Below are 16,204 nucleotides of genomic sequence, written 5' to 3'. Positions count from 1 at the left end.
ACTGCAGATGTGCATTATTTTCAAATACTTCAGAGAACTGGAGTCAATTATTTGGCTTATACCACCTTTATAACAGACATTTGACACACAACAAAATCACCAGTGTTAAATCAACACTGCTGGTGTTTATATGGGGACCACCAGGTCTAGTGTTACTCATATGAACACCAGCAGTGTTGATTTAACACTGGTGATTTTGCTGTGCAGGTCAGGTGTGCATTTGTTGAAAAAATAATGCATAGAAATATAATGCATAATTTTTGCATCCACTTTTTAAGTTTGACTTGAAATTTTAAGAAATTGCATCAATTGCTTAAAATTCCATGTGAAACTTACATAAAAATGGATTAAAAAATGATGCACTACATTTTTAAGTAAATCCAGCCTTTTTTTCAGTGATGGAACATTTCTCAACCAATCAGAATAAAGAATTCAACAGCCCCATGGTATAATTGGCATTAAGTAACATAAAAATATTAATAAATGCTGAAAAACTATATTGCTCATTGTTAGTTCATGTTAGTTAATGCATTTACTAATGTTAACAAATACATATTGTATGTGTTACCACTTTATTTTTATATGCTAATGTACCTGCCCCCCCCCCCAAAAAATGCTATCTTCCGCCTTATATTTAAATGCACAGGTCTGTCACTGTTTGCTCTCCCTGGTGCTGTTCCAGAATGTTCATGTCCCTTGCCAGACTAATGGTTTATTTTAATGACAATAAAACACATCAAAGTAAGACCAATATTCACAGTGGTCACTTTATCCTCATACTGTAAATACACATTAGACTGTTTAAACCCGTTAAGTCCAGAACATTAGGGCGCACTTAGTGATGATGCAAACAGGTCCTCAATAGACTCAGTCAAGTGTCAATAATGGCCTGGCTCTCTCCTGGGTGTGAACCTCATGAATTCTAGGTGTAAACAAACCTGACCGACTTGGAACAATCTCTGACCTCATATACTGTAGCTCGAAACAAACAAAAAGCGTTATTTGGACATGATAAAGCAAAGTGACTTGTAGACAAACACCATATTGCACTAAAAACACTCTAATTAGAATCGGAAATAGGCCTACAGTATATTTAAGACTTTTCCCTTTTAACATAAAGCCTAACTGAACAGACAGGCGAACACTTTCTCTCTTGTCTGCTGCAGGATCACGCATGGCACAACCTGCCCTTTTCTGACGCTCTTGGACTCGTATTGTGAGACCACATCAGCCTGTTCAGCCCTGGGCGCTGCAACACCTCAGTGAGCTCTCCACAGTTACGCGCACCGGGCAGAAGATTGCATATCACACAAATTACGACGGACATTGCACTTGGATTTTTTTGTTCATTTAAAATGCAAAAAAAATCTTATAGAAATTTTCTTTCTCTTGAATTTTAACGGGATACTAAAACATGACATTTTTGCGCGGATGCCAGCTGAGAAGTAATTTTTGAGCCACAAACGGAAAACATCCAAGTTGATCATATGGAGAACAGCACTTTATTACCATTTGACAACCAGACTCTTCCGATATGGACTGATTACAGTGTCGATTACAAAGTCGTAAGCATATTATCAGTGATGCTTATTTGTGGGATTGGAATTGTTGGCAATGTCATGGTCATTCTGGTTGTATTAACCACAAAGCACATGCGTACCCCGACTAACTGCTACTTGGTGAGCCTGGCGGTCGCCGACCTCATGGTCCTAACAGCAGCGGGGCTGCCCAACATCACAGAGAGTCTTTTCGGCCAGTGGGTGTACGGATACGCCGGCTGTCTCTCCATCACTTACTTTCAGTACCTGGGCATCAACGCGTCCTCATGCTCCATCACAGCCTTCACCATCGAACGCTACATCGCAATATGTCACCCGATTAAAGCACAGTTCCTGTGCACGCTCTCCAGAGCCAAAAAGATCATCGTTTTCGTTTGGGTTTTCACGTCCCTCTATTGCGTTATGTGGTTTTATCTTTCCGACACTAAAGAGATAGTTTATGAGAACGTCATCCTAACCTCGTGCGCCTACAAAGTGTCGCGAAACATGTATTTACCGATATATTTTACCGATTTCGCACTGTTCTACGTTGTCCCGCTTTTGCTGGCTACTGTTTTATATGGTTTGATCGCGAGAATTCTGATTCTCAATCCACTCCCATCGGATCCCATGGAAAGTCGAAGGAATTGGAAAAAGGAGTCGTCTTTAGGGAATAAATCAGTGAACTCAAAGAGCTCTTCCAGCACAACAGCAGCTTCTCGGAGGCAGGTAAAGTGCAGGTTTTATTTAAAGTTTATTTAACCAAGAAATAAGTTTTTATTGGCGCGCGTTACCGTGCGTAATTGCGCGCGTGGAGAGTTAACGGTACGCTATGGCGACTTGAATTCAGACACTTAAAAAGCCGGAATTCGTGAACATGAACGAACAGTTTCTGTATTTTGTTTGTTTGAGAAATGCTTGTGACAGCCTAGGGCAGGTAAAGGTTCAAATGCATTGTGAAATCAAAGTCCATCTGATAAACTCGGAGCGACTGCGCGTAATTTTGTTGCCTCAGGGGGCTTTTAGTGTCTGGCTGTCTAAAATCGTGTGAAGAAAGCCATACTTTTTAAACCAGACTCTTCCAAATACGAACCGACACGTTATGGGTTGGTCATATTTGTCAATGCATCAGCTGTACCGTGATAATCAGGTTGCAAAAGGTCAAGATTGAATAAGAAATTAAAATATGCCTTCATGTTGCCTCCTCTATAATAAAACAGGCATTCCTTTGTCATTACCTATATTATAAATATCAAATGATATATATTAAAAGCACCGTGCACATTTAAATAGCCCTTTAAATCAATTCATTTAATTGATGTCTTAATAAATAAAAAACAACCGCTTGATATGTTGTTTTGTTTATATTATGTAGGTGACAAAGATGCTGGCAGTGGTGGTGATCCTGTTTGCTCTGCTGTGGATGCCCTATCGGACTCTGGTGGTGGTCAACTCCTTCCTGAAGGAGGCCTATCTGGACACCTGGTTCCTTCTCTTTTGCCGTCTCTGCATATACATGAACAGTGCCATCAACCCTATAATCTACAACGCCATGTCCCAGAAGTTTCGTGCCGCCTTTCAAAAACTGTGCCATTGTGGGCCCCAGCGCTCTGAGAAGCCCCCAACGTACAGCGTGGCCCTCACATACAGTGTCATAAAGGAGACCTCCAATGGCGAAAGCCCAGACCACTACACCACAGAACTAGATGACATCCGTGAAGCGGCCGAAGAGCTCCTGCCTGGAAGGAAGAGGTTGTCGTTTAAAGAGTCCTCATTAGTTAGTAAGGACAACGTGGCTAATGCTTAAATCTATGTTGGTATGTTTGGTGAAGCAGGAGGACTTCAGCTTAATTTGCAGTGTCAATAGTTTCACAGTGTAAACTGGTCCTACTAGGGTGTCATATTATATGCCACCTAAGCATTGCACTGCACACAAATCTGATTTGTTTTTTAAATCTAATCTTTAAAACTACCGTTCACACTATCATTTTGTAATTGATGAAATATGATGTGGTTCAGATGGTGTAGTGAGTGTCTGGGGTATCTACATTGGTTACCATAGTAACGATTTAAGCATCAATACAAAACCGAGACCGTTAACACTGGCGGTAACAGCGGATGGAAACTGATAATTTTGTCTCTGTGAGTCTGTGTATAGGTTCATCATGACATCACAAGTGTGGTGCTAAACTTTACAAAGCACAAACAAGAAGCATACATTGGATCCATTATTAATACACTCCTAAAAATAAAGGTTTCAAAAGGAGCCATTTTTGGTTCTTCAAAAACCTTTACGGTTAAAGGATCCCAAGTGATAGATTTAAAAGCTTTCTTACATTTTTATAATCTATAAAACCGGTTTTTATAGATATTCAAAGGGTTCTTTATGGAACCATACACTGTAAAAAAAAAAATTCTGTAGAAATTACAGTATTACTGGGTATTACTGGCAACTAGCTGCCAGCAACTTACTGTAGATTTTACATTTATATTATTTACTGGCAAAAGTTTGTTCAAAGTTAAATAAACATGAAACATTTTCAGTCTTTATCTTCTACAGTAAGTTACTGGCAACCAGCTGCATATTTACAGCAAATTTTTTAGTGTACATCCAAAAATGTTTCTTCTATGGCATTGTTTATCACCTTAATTTTTAAGAGTGTACTGAATGTCACAACATTCATTATACTGTACTTATATATGTATATGTTGTATGTGCTGGGACAGAGCTTCAGTTAATATTATGCATTCAGCTTGATGTTTACACATTTCAAAGAAACCACATACTGTACGAAAGGCTTGTTCAGATTTTTGCTACCTGTCTCTGCAAAGCCATTTGTAATAGTATATTGACAATCAGATACTTTTATTAACAAACAAACTGTTAACACAAGTCTATTTAACATGATTGGCTGGTTTTATAGAAAAATTGAGATGGCTTTCACACTTTGTGGATTGTTTCTCAGCTTTTATTTGTTTTACCTGAAATGTAAGTTTTTAAAAAAATACAAATTTACCCAAATAATATAAGCTGCAGATTGTCTGGCCATAACATTACATAACATTTATGCATAAAGCACTTCAACATACAGTGGCGGCTCGTGACTGCTCATCCGAGGGGCGCTAATTCAAAATAAGTGTTCGGAGTGTCATCTGTGTTGTTTGCGTTTTCAAAATATGTGTTCGTTGCGTCATGTAAACCATGTGCATCACGTGTTTTGTCAAAATAAGTGCCTGCTGCACACGCGTCAAAACCGTTTATGATAAAAGAGACGCTCACGTTCACAAAATACACGCAAGACGCTCCCTTAACAGTACTGTTTACGCATAAGATTATGCGAGTATCTGGCAAACGCGAGCGTTTCTTTTGTCATAAACCCTTTAGACGCATCTGCAGCAGGCACGTAATGCACACAGGATCTCTCGACGCGCAGAACACATATTTTGAAAAAAGGAACCACACACATGACGGGCTACATACATGTTGTGACGAACTTCACATCGAGCGGCCACAAAAAAAGAAGTCACCGGCCGCCACTGTCAACATATATATTTTTTATACAAAACTAAAGGGTTTGTGATAAAAGAGACGTTTGTGTTTGCCAGACACTCGCATAATCTCATGCGTAACAGAGTTTACTGTTAAGGGAGTGTCTTACGTGTATTTTGTGAAAGTGAGCGTCTCTTTTATCATAAACGGTTTTGACGCGTGTGTAGCAGGCACTTATTTTGACAAAACACATGATGAACACAGGATCTCTTGACGCGCACATATTTTGAAAAAAGGAACCACACACATGACACTCCGAACACTTATTTTGAATTAGCGCCCCTCGGATGAGCAGTCACAAGCTGTCACTGTTGGTTTCACAGACAAGGCTTAGTTAAAGTCAGGACTAGGCCTTACAGTAGTTAAACAAAGGAAGATATTTTGAGAAATGTTTGTAACCAAACCATTTGTGGACCCCATTTAATTCCATAGTAGGAAAAAGAATACTATGGAAGTAAATATGGTCCATTCGCAAAATATCTTTCTTTGTGTTCATAAGAACAAAGAAATGTATACAGGTTTGTAACAAAATGAGAGTGAATAAAAGATTTTTGGGTGAACTATCCTTTTAAGCATCTTTTATAAACATGCCTTAGAAAAAAAAAACATTACTGGTGTGTATCTTGATACAAATCAATGGCACTGAGTTCTGTCAGGGCAAGTTATTTTCAGTTGAGGCAGCTCAAACATGTGTTTTAGTCTAAGAGTAGCCTTGAGCCTTGTTTGTGAAACCGGGGGTATGTGTTTTAGATGTTTTCCAGATTGCAATGGGCTGGATTGCACCTGAGTTGTCGACCTCAGAGCAGATCCAGTTGATATATTGCTATCTAGGTCGTTACTGATTAAATTTTAATTTACACAAAAAATGTCAAAAAAGGACAAACTTGGCTGGCTGGGTTGTACTTTCTTTTTTTTCATTAGTTTCAACCCAAAATGATTTGTTGTTTAAATCTATTGCTGGGTCAAATATGAAATTTTCTAGGTTAATTTAACCCAGCAATTGGGTTTGTCCATTTTTGACCCAACCCTGTGTTATAAATAATCCAGCATTTTTTAGAGTGTAAAAAATTTAATAGAAAGTAATTTACTTATAATTTGGTTTCTGTAAATACCTTTATGCTGTAAATAGTGGTGATCCTGTAGTTTTTAATAGGTTACTATAAAGTAAACATGGCTTTTGATATAGCATTTTTAACCAAAATAATTTCTTTTTTTCATCATCAGTCGTGATGCATGAACAGTAAGAAAAAAAATTTACAGCTGTTGTGATGTGAGCAAAAAAATGGAGAGTACACGTATCAGTAAATCAATTATGTTAATGTTTCAATACTGTTTCCTGCCGTTTCAAACCATGTTTTGTATTTGTATTTTGTACAGTTGTTGGCTAAAAATAAAGTGGTAGAAGATGTTTGGGAATCTCTCTTGGTTTGTCAATCCCATTTGTGCAAAATGCGATTTCATGCTCAGAAGTTATGCTAATGCTGCAGGCTGTGTATGAATGTATCAGAATTCATTTCCGTTTGTTGTGATGTGCTTCAATGCTGCAACATAAAATCCAATCAAACAGATTTAACCTCAATTCTCCAAAATCATCCGGATATCAAATTGATTTTTTTGTCAAGTATGGTGACAAAAGACAGCCTAGACCACGCCGGGTTTATGGTTGGCCAGGTTAAAGGTCAAACATGAGCATGATTTCATTGCAGAAGCAGTTTTGTTATTGGTCCCTCATTGATAAAGCATATTGAGCTTACGGCGACTCAGACATATTTAGTGCAGAAGATGAATGCAACAGAACCATTCCCTCCGCTCTCCGATAATAAATAATTAGTCTATATAGCGAAGTGGGCTATTAACAAAGTAATCTGTGAAGGGTAATAAATAACAAACTTTGCAGAAGTAAGCAAAATTAAATGCAACGTATGGATTATTCAGGCGTGATGTTGGATCGCTCTTGACAGCACAGGCCTACATGCGGCATTATATGACCAAAAAACTGACCTTACCAAAGTCACACCTTAAGATTTTGTCTAGTTAAATTTACAGGCCATTACATGCATGCATCTTTTTTATCAGTCCACCCAAATTACTCCTGCAAGTAATTTTTCATTGAACACACATTGAAAAAAATCAGCTTTAATCTTTACAAAAATTTCTTGCATGCTTTGTCTAATTGGATATAACTAAATTTCTGCACATATTGAACAGATTGAATTCTGTGGCTAGGGCCAACGAGACACAAACAACATCATCCAGCATTAGCCTTAAAGTTAAATGTGAGATAAAGCATTGAACTGAACTAAAGGTCCCTCAATAACAAAAGCAAGAAGCATGGCAGGACAGATTATTGTAAACTGCTACCGCCCAAACACAGCCCCACTTATGTCAACACTTGACCCACACAAGATAACCGTTCAATCCACTTTCAGGACTATTTTAGGATACTGCACTGTACAATCATCCAGGCTTCAATTTAAATCTGAATAGCTACATGTATTTTGAAAAAATACAAATAAATTGCTGCTCAAGTATGGCTAAGGGACACTCCACGTTTTTTGAAAATAGGCTTTTTTCCAGCTCCCCTAGAGATAAACATTTGAACTCTAAATGACCAAAGATTTTTAATATTTTTCCTATTTAAAGCTTGACTCTTCTGTAGTTACATTGTGTACTAAGCCTGATGGAAAATTAAAAGTTTGCTGCTGTAACCTGAAAATACACTTTCAAAAAACAAACGGTGCTATATAGCACCAAAACTGTTGCTTTGGATCGTAACCATAGAAGAACCACTTTTAGTGCCATATAGCACCGGTGAAGCACCTGTGTAGCACCTGTGTAGAACCATATAGGGGCCATATAGCACCACTATAGCACCACATATGGTTCTACAAAGCACTATATGGTTCTACACAGGTGCTTCACTGGTGCTATATGGCACTAAAAATGGTTCTTCTATGATTAACAATAAAGTGTTACCTAATAATTCTAGTTTTAAAACAAAAAAATATAAAATTTAAGTGAATTTGTGCTTAAAACAGGCAAAAAAAAATATATAATAATCTGCCATTGGGGTAAGAAAAAAAATTCTTGAAATAAGTTTAATTATTTCTAAAAATACGGGAGAAACATGGGAAATGATGGGATGATGGTGGGAAAGAATGGTAAAATACAGAAGAATCCTGGCAAAAACGGGAGGGTTGACAGGTATGAGTCAGACACCACAGCAACAAAAACAATAACGGACTACATGCTTGTGTTCGTGCTGCAGAAGGTAGTGAGCCTATTAACTTTACTAAAGCAAAATCTTCTGCTCATTTGCTGCTACGGCAAGCAACAAATGATTATGGACACAGCAAGGTTTATGTGCATGTTTAAAGTCATCTTCTCCATTTTCAGTCTATCTCTGTGGCAAAATTAAAGCACCACATACTGATCTGATACACACACCGGTTTAACGGACATTTTTCAAAACTTGGAAAAAAGACTGGATAGGGAAAGCTCTGGCTTCATGTGGATGTGTCCAGTATCCGTTTTCTTATTCACACTTATATACAAATGTTGACTTAAGGGTGTGAAAAATGCCTTTTCCAGACTGATTGGTTTTGGAGTAGACCATTTATCTAAACCAATATTTGTTTTAACTATCAGGCACGATCTGTCTTACTCAAAATAAAAGACAGAAATCTATTACTCATGGTTTTCCCGTTCATCAAAACATGACTCCCCAAGATGCCTCACACATTTTAACGCATTTTCACATTGACAAGTGCTGCCTCTGTTTTGTTTTCATTCAATTATGTGTGACAGGAACTGTAATTTTCAACATTTCTCTGTCAAAAACACATAAAACACCAAAGAAATCATGTAATCATGCAAATGAAATGAAAAACAGCTTTGTTTGTAAACATTAAACACTGCCACAGATTAACCACAAGGAAAAAAACAAATGAGATATCAGTAATGTGTCAGCTGTTTCTCCTGCACACCAATGAGATTTGATGAAAATGACTAATGTCATGTAAAGCAGGCTGTGTACAGCATTTTTGGTTAAACCAAAAATAAACCACCAAAGGTTCTTGAAAAAACAATTTCTTACCTTTTCATAGTCTTAATTTTAGTTTTTTGTTCTGTAGCCTTAATTAAAATCAACAATTGAAGAGCACAGATGAAAAACCCTTAAAGTGCATCTGACATGTTTGCTTGTAAATTAGCATTTTTTTTTATCTCTTATGTTTCGGTTCAGTAATGTCACCTTTATAGCATTGAAAAGGTTTTTAGTCAGTAATTGAAATGCATTATTTTCACAAATGCAGTGGCTTCTTTTTTCGAGGGCACTCGATGCGTAATTCGTCACAACATGTATGTAGCCCGTCATGTGTGTGGTTCGTAATTTCAAAATATGTGTTCGGCACGTCTATGTGCATCACGTGTCTTGTCAAAATAAGTGGTTATGATAAAAAGGGTTTATGATAAAAGAGACGCTCGGGTTTGCCAGATACTCGCATAATCTCATAATCAGAGTTAGTGTCTTGTGATTCAGCTATACAAAATACATAAAATACACAATGCATCTTTCTTTTCTAAAACATATAAAGCTTTCCAAAAACCAGTTATATATAAATCTGGAAAACATGAGAATTGCATTAAACATAATCTCAATTATAAATGTTAAATCATTTTAAACATTAATGTTTAAACCAAAAGGCTTTAGTGAATGTTGAAAGTTTAACTTTACTGCTTGATGTTTTGTGACTTTTAACCATACTGAACAATCATTCTTGATAGCTCTTTAAGGTTCTTCTTTTCCAACCCAAATCAATTTTCATTAAAAACAGTCTATAATAAAAAATGATATTTCAGAAGCACATTCTAAGAAAATCTAAAGAGCACTGCAGCTTTTGTAAATGATACAGGCTTTATAGCCTTTAATGGCACGGCAATCACTGCACGAGATGAACAAAGCAAGTCTAGACCACGTAATAACAGGCTGTTGAAGAGGTCATTGGTTAGGTGATAACAAAAGTAAAGCTCACTTGATATCATTTAAATAAATCTTGCCTACACACCGAGGCAACTTTTTGCTCTTCAAAGTTCTTAAGATTGTATGGTCTTGATGTGCAGATACACGCAGTGGCAGCCGGTGACTTCTTTATCGAGGGCGCACGTTGCGAAGCTCGTAACAACATGCATTTAGCCCGTCCTGTGTGTGGCTCGTCATTTAAAATGTATGTTATTTTGTGTATTGGTCATTAAAAAAAGACTGGTCATTACAAAAAATTTGATTTGTCCAATTGAATTTGAACTCATTATTGCAGTGCATTATGGGATTGTATGAATGCACTTGATAATGCATGTTCAAATGGCTGTCCTATTAAATAGTGCACTATATAAGGGTATACAGTGCTATTTTGGACACAGCCCTTAACTTAGCAGCTATGCAATTGGCCCCAGGTGTTCTGCCCTATTACTAAACCAACATCAAACCAAAACATTTCTCATTACATCAATCCATAATATACACACTAAAAAATGCTGGGTTATTTTCAACCCAAAAAGGGATGAGCCGAATGTACCGAAGCAGAATTGAGCTGAATGTGCCTCAGCAATTGCTTTGACTCCATTAAAAGAGCAAGCTGGTTGTGTTATAGTTTGGGAAATCAAACATCTGACTGATAAGCAAAATTCCCTGTGGATTATTTCTGAAGTTGACACACTGTGCCATATAACACTTCACCCAGTGTGCATATTACATGGGATGGGAGATTGAGCAGATGTTTCTCCCCGAACGGTGCCTAAAATTAATGATTAACCTCTATCATTCCCATGTTGGAATGAATGAACCAGTGAAGTCTCATTGGCATTCAAAAATCTCAAACTGGGGTTGCTAGGCAACCATTATTTTATATCCGTCACAGCTCAAGTTGATGAGTTTCTTGTGGACAGCTGCAGAAGAAACTCGGAGGGAAAGGTTTGGCGAGGGCATTGATACTAGGTCTGTTTGGGTTAATAAAACCGGACCATGGATAGACAAATCCGATAAGCTACTTTATCTCTGACTAATCCAAAACAACAAGTCAAAGCCAGCAATTTAAACTAGAGATTAATCAAATCACACTTAACCTGAATCGTAGTATTGTTATGGTGTCAGGGTGTTCTGAGTTTAATTGAAAGAAAGAGTGGGTGCTTTTCCCAATTACATGTAGGATTAAACCCAGAATATCTCTGGCTATTTAGAAATACCCTAATAGTATTTTGTATTTACAACATAAATCACAGTGACATTTCCTTTCTTTCAGTATTCAAAGATTAAAGGAGCTCGATTTTAAATAAATCTATTTAAAAGTATGTGAATGTATATATACCGGTCAAAGGTTTGAAAAAAACATTTAGCTCTTTTTTATTTATATTTTTTCACATTTTAAAATAATAGTAAGCTCTGATTATGATTGTCAAAACACAAATGTATCTAAATTATGTTGTGACTAAAGGCATCCAAAATAAACCAAAACTCTCATATATTTTATTATCTACATTGTAGTCACCCTTTTCATAATTTGTAAAATCTTACTCATGGCATTTTATCAAGAAGCTTGAGGTCTTACCCTGCACTGTAAAAAAAAATGTAGCCTGAAGTTAAAACAACTTGGTTATACAAGTCAATTCAACCTACTATTTTAAGTTTCAACTTGTAATACGTTGACATAACTTATAAAAACTAGTTGAAATTGTTTAACTTAATTTGTTAAGTTAAAGTAACATAAAAATATGTGCTGGTTTGATGTCATTTTTACAGATGAATTTTAAAGAATATTGAAGCAGTTCTGGACTATTGTCGGCTGCTTTTTCTAACGTGACATTTAGTTCGTATAAACTAACAATGAACAATACTCCTACATCATTTTTTATTCTTAGTTAATGTCAATTTTAACCTTTACTAATAAATTGTATCGATTAACATTAGTTAATGCACAATGAACTAGTGTTGTAGTCAAGACCACCTTAACAAAGACCAAGTCATGACCAAGACCAAGACCAAGACAGGCCGAGACTCAGACAAGACCAAGACTTTAAAGGGTCGAGACCAAGTCAAGACCAAGACCAAGACAGGCCAAGACCAAGTCAAGACCAAGACCAGTGCAAGTCACTGCATTAAAACTCTTATGATAAAATGTGGATTATGCATATGATTAGGGACGTCTTTTCTGTGTGTGTGTGTGTGTGTGTGTGTGTGTGTGTGTGTGTGCGTGCGTGTGCACTTGTGTGTGTGTGTGTGTGTGTGTGTGTGTGTGTGTGTGTGTGTGTGTGTGTATGCCATCAGAGAAATAAAATTGATAAAATAATCAAAGACATTGCAGATATGTGAGAATTTATCTTTGTCTATAGGCAAATAAAAGTGAATAAACACTATAAAGAGCTGAAATCAACGTAACCATTTATTCTGAACTGTCTTTCCATGGCTTGCCATCCACTTAACACAATGCAGGCATTTTTAGTGATAAAATTAGAAAAATTGTCATTGGGAGAAACTTAAACAATGCTTAAACAATGCCAACATCATATGCCAAATATAAATAAACTGCATAAAATTAATGATAAAAAATAAATTTGTGATGTGCCATCAGTTGTGGTCTTGACCGATCTTGAAATAAAATTCAGAGTCCTCTTTGTCTGAGACCAAGACAAGACGGAGTAAAAAAGCGGTCAATTCCAAGACGAGACCAAGACCTTTAAAAAGTGGTCTTGAGAACTACAACACTACAATGAATTAACATGAACACACACTGAACATTTGGTAATGGTACTGACTAACATTAACAAAGATTAATAAACAGTGTTTAAAAATATTGCACGTTGTTAGTTCATGTTAGCTAATGCATTTACTAATGTTAATAAATGGAACCTTGTAAAGTCTTACCACTAATTTGTGTGTGCAACTACAACACACAAAAAATTATTTAAGCAAAACGCCAGAGATTTCTTACAAAAAAAAGTATTGCAGGGCACAAAAGTTTAGTGCGGGGGGCTCAGGCGATGGAGACCCATCTGCTCATGGGTTCAAACTTCCATCGGCTGATTTCTCACAAGGCAGTTGAAACATTTTGACGTCCCACACGACAATAAATCTTTTTCATAGAACTTCAAAGGCCCTTTTGAATTTCAGCAGTCTGAAAATGACAAAATTACAAATGTTGGGTTGTTTTAAGTTATGGTTGGGTCAAATATGGACAAACCCAACAGCAGGAAACCCATGGTTGGGTAACAACAACCCAGCACAGGGTTATGTCTAACCCAACTGTTGGATTTGTCCACATTTGATCCAACCACAGGTTGAAACAATGCAATATTTTAGAGCGGATTTGGTGTGAACTGGTTTTCATGCAATGCTTGTCTAAATTATTACCATGCAGATCTGTCTTATTTCCCACATCCTCCCTCTATCTTCCACTGGTAAACGTACATGTGTGTTTACACCATTGGTTAAACCAATGCTATTACAGTTATGTGCCACTTAAACATACAGAGCAACATCAGTCCATTGACTCCAACAGGCCAAACTCAAGGGCCCTCATAAACAGATGCAGTTATTGTTTTAAATGTGCACATTACTAATTTAGAATCACTAATGACTATGATTAAAACTATGTGACTTAAACGAGAACCATCAAGTCTAATAGCTTGGTGCATAAATAAAAATACAATTACAGCCTTTATTGGCAGTAAGAAAAATTATTCTAATTTAATGTGTAATTGAGATGACATTATATCAATATATTTTACAAACTGGGATCCTTGAGATTTTCCCTGCTAAAAACAAAACATCAACATAAGCTGGTTTGCTTGTCTTAAAAAGTCACACCTTGTCATCCTGGCCTGTTTGTTGGCCAGCCAGCTAAACCAATACAGCTACAACCAACAAAACATATTTGCTTGTGGTTTTATTTATCATTTGCTTTACAGCTAGTTTAACTAATAGCTAGTCTAAAAACTGGGCACCTGGGGCAAAAAGGCTTTAAATTGGTAATTAAGTTAATCACCGAATTTCAATATTACATCGCATCGGTTTTCTAAATCAGATGTCTAAATAAAGTGCAAATTTCCAAATCTTTTTGGAATGTGGAGTCATGAATAAATATGCCTTGATTGCTCTGAATCATTCATTTATACTTATATTTCATCGCATTATGCCGCTGATATGAAGTTATCCCGCATAACCATCTCATCAGTGTGTACCATTTCAGATATAATTATCTAATCTATTAGTATGAATTATATTTCCTTGCACATCACTGGACCCCCACTGGAATCTGATTTTCCATTTCTTACTTTGTGTTTGCTTCGTCAAACCTAATGCCAGCTCACCCACTGTCTCCTGTGCTTGCTTGCCAGGTTTTGTTGCGTCAAGGGACTGTTTGCGGTCTCGGTATGTGTTTCGTGCAGACTGTTAAAAATAAGATAGAAAGTTTTTGAATTATGAGACAGATCGGGTAAATGCATATCTGGTGACCCCATTTTCTCCAATGGCTGCTTGGAGGTCACTCATATGCATGCTTATCAGGTTCCTTATTAAGACAGCTGATGGCAGTGTGAGAAGTCACATCAATCAGGGAAAGTCTACTAGCTGGCGGTTTTAAATGTATAGTCTTTCTTGTCCCTCCCAAGGATGTGGTTTTTGGTTAAGGTACTTTTTGGTTTCAAAATAAATAAATAAATATAGACATGCATTAAACAGAAGGTTAGCGCCCATTTACCATTGTTTGCCTTTAAATATGGAATATCGTTTTTATTACATTTTAATCAGATGATGTCACAAACGTAATATTCATAAGAGAAACAATGTGTGCCCCCTTACCACTTTTTCTGCTTGATGCATGTTAAACACTTTGGTATCCTTATGCCTGGTTATTGCATGTGGCAAGAAGGAAATAACACTATACTAATAATTTATGAACAGACAATTACACAGGTAAAGGTGTGTTTTAAAATGTCAGCAACTTCAAATGTCAAGTAGTTCTTCTTCTCCATTAACTTCCTGTCATGCTAGAGCAACACAGCCCAACGCACCTGCTAACAACCATGGATGTGACTCAAATGAACAGATCATCTGGAATTACCACACTGAAGCTGTGAAAGGCCATACCGCGTCAAGGGATAAAATAAGGTTGTTTTTAATATTAAGATGTTATGCTGCTGGTTTAATCAAACTGCATGCTATAGATAAACCACTGAAATGAAAGATGTCTTTCGGGAAATACAAAGGAAAGCTACATACGGAAATAAAAAGTTGGTGGCATACAGTAATTCATTTTACATGGAAGGCTCAGACTACATATACAAATTTATGTACACCATAAGGTGTTAAAGCCACTAACACTCATTTCACAACATCTGTTGGACACTTTGCGTATTATCAAATTTATGCATGTTTACCAGGACTGTTTTCCTTTAAGGATTTGTGCTTTTCTTGTGTCTACAAAACTAGGGATTCAGGTAGATTGGATACTTTTAAAGATGACCTCATCTTTGAAAAGCCTTCCAATCTATGAATATAACCTACATATTTTAAAATTTTATGTAATAAAAATAGATAATTGATGGAATTATAAAGAAAAAACTGATTTTATAATCCTCAAAAAAAGTGTAAATAAGGGAGTAAATACCATATTTCCAATAAATATTTTTTCGTAGATCTGTGCGCTCCCATGGGTTGGTCACGCTAAGAATGCAAAGGTGATATGAGCCCAATAAGCATGTTTTTCATGTTTCTTTCTCTTCTAAAGATATTGCATTTCCAAGAAAACACCGATATGCATCTGTGACTCACACACCTCTTGGTGAAAGACGCGGATCATCTTTGACTCATGCTGGAGCGGACAGATATGAGCATCATTTTCATCTCATCCCCAATACAAACGGACTCTTGAGAGAGTCTAAATTGGCTTCTCAGGGCAAAAATGTACGTACTATTTTAAAGTTGAATTACAGATACAGATACAAAGGCAAAGTACAACTTCAGAGAACTTTTTGGGTCCTTTGAAGTCCATATGTGAGCCTGCCTGTAAAATCTAGTCTAAAATCAATAATTTAAATATTGGTTTCACATTGATTTCAATCTTTG

At 36.7% G+C, this 16,204-nt stretch overlaps 1 protein-coding gene and 1 long non-coding RNA gene across 2 annotated transcripts in view; one reads left to right on the top strand and one right to left on the bottom strand.

Annotated features, from left to right (window-relative positions):
- Positions 1–16,204, bottom strand: part of LOC135717684 (uncharacterized) — an 81,760-nt gene that overhangs the window by 20,849 nt on the left and 44,707 nt on the right. The window lies entirely within an intron of this gene.
- On the top strand, positions 1,055–6,483 carry trhra (thyrotropin-releasing hormone receptor a). The gene is made up of 2 exons (XM_065298537.2): positions 1,055–2,267; positions 2,914–6,483. The coding sequence occupies exons 1-2, from the start codon at positions 1,488–1,490 to the stop codon at positions 3,343–3,345; spliced, it is 1,212 nt and encodes a 403-aa protein (XP_065154609.1). The 5' UTR covers positions 1,055–1,487; the 3' UTR covers positions 3,346–6,483.

The sequence above is a fragment of the Paramisgurnus dabryanus genome, chromosome 13 (assembly GCF_030506205.2).
Source record: "Paramisgurnus dabryanus chromosome 13, PD_genome_1.1, whole genome shotgun sequence".
NCBI classification, from domain to species: domain Eukaryota; kingdom Metazoa; phylum Chordata; class Actinopteri; order Cypriniformes; family Cobitidae; genus Paramisgurnus; species Paramisgurnus dabryanus.
The sequence above is the reverse complement of the archived record's forward strand: the minus strand, read 5'-3'. Positions and strand labels throughout refer to the sequence as shown.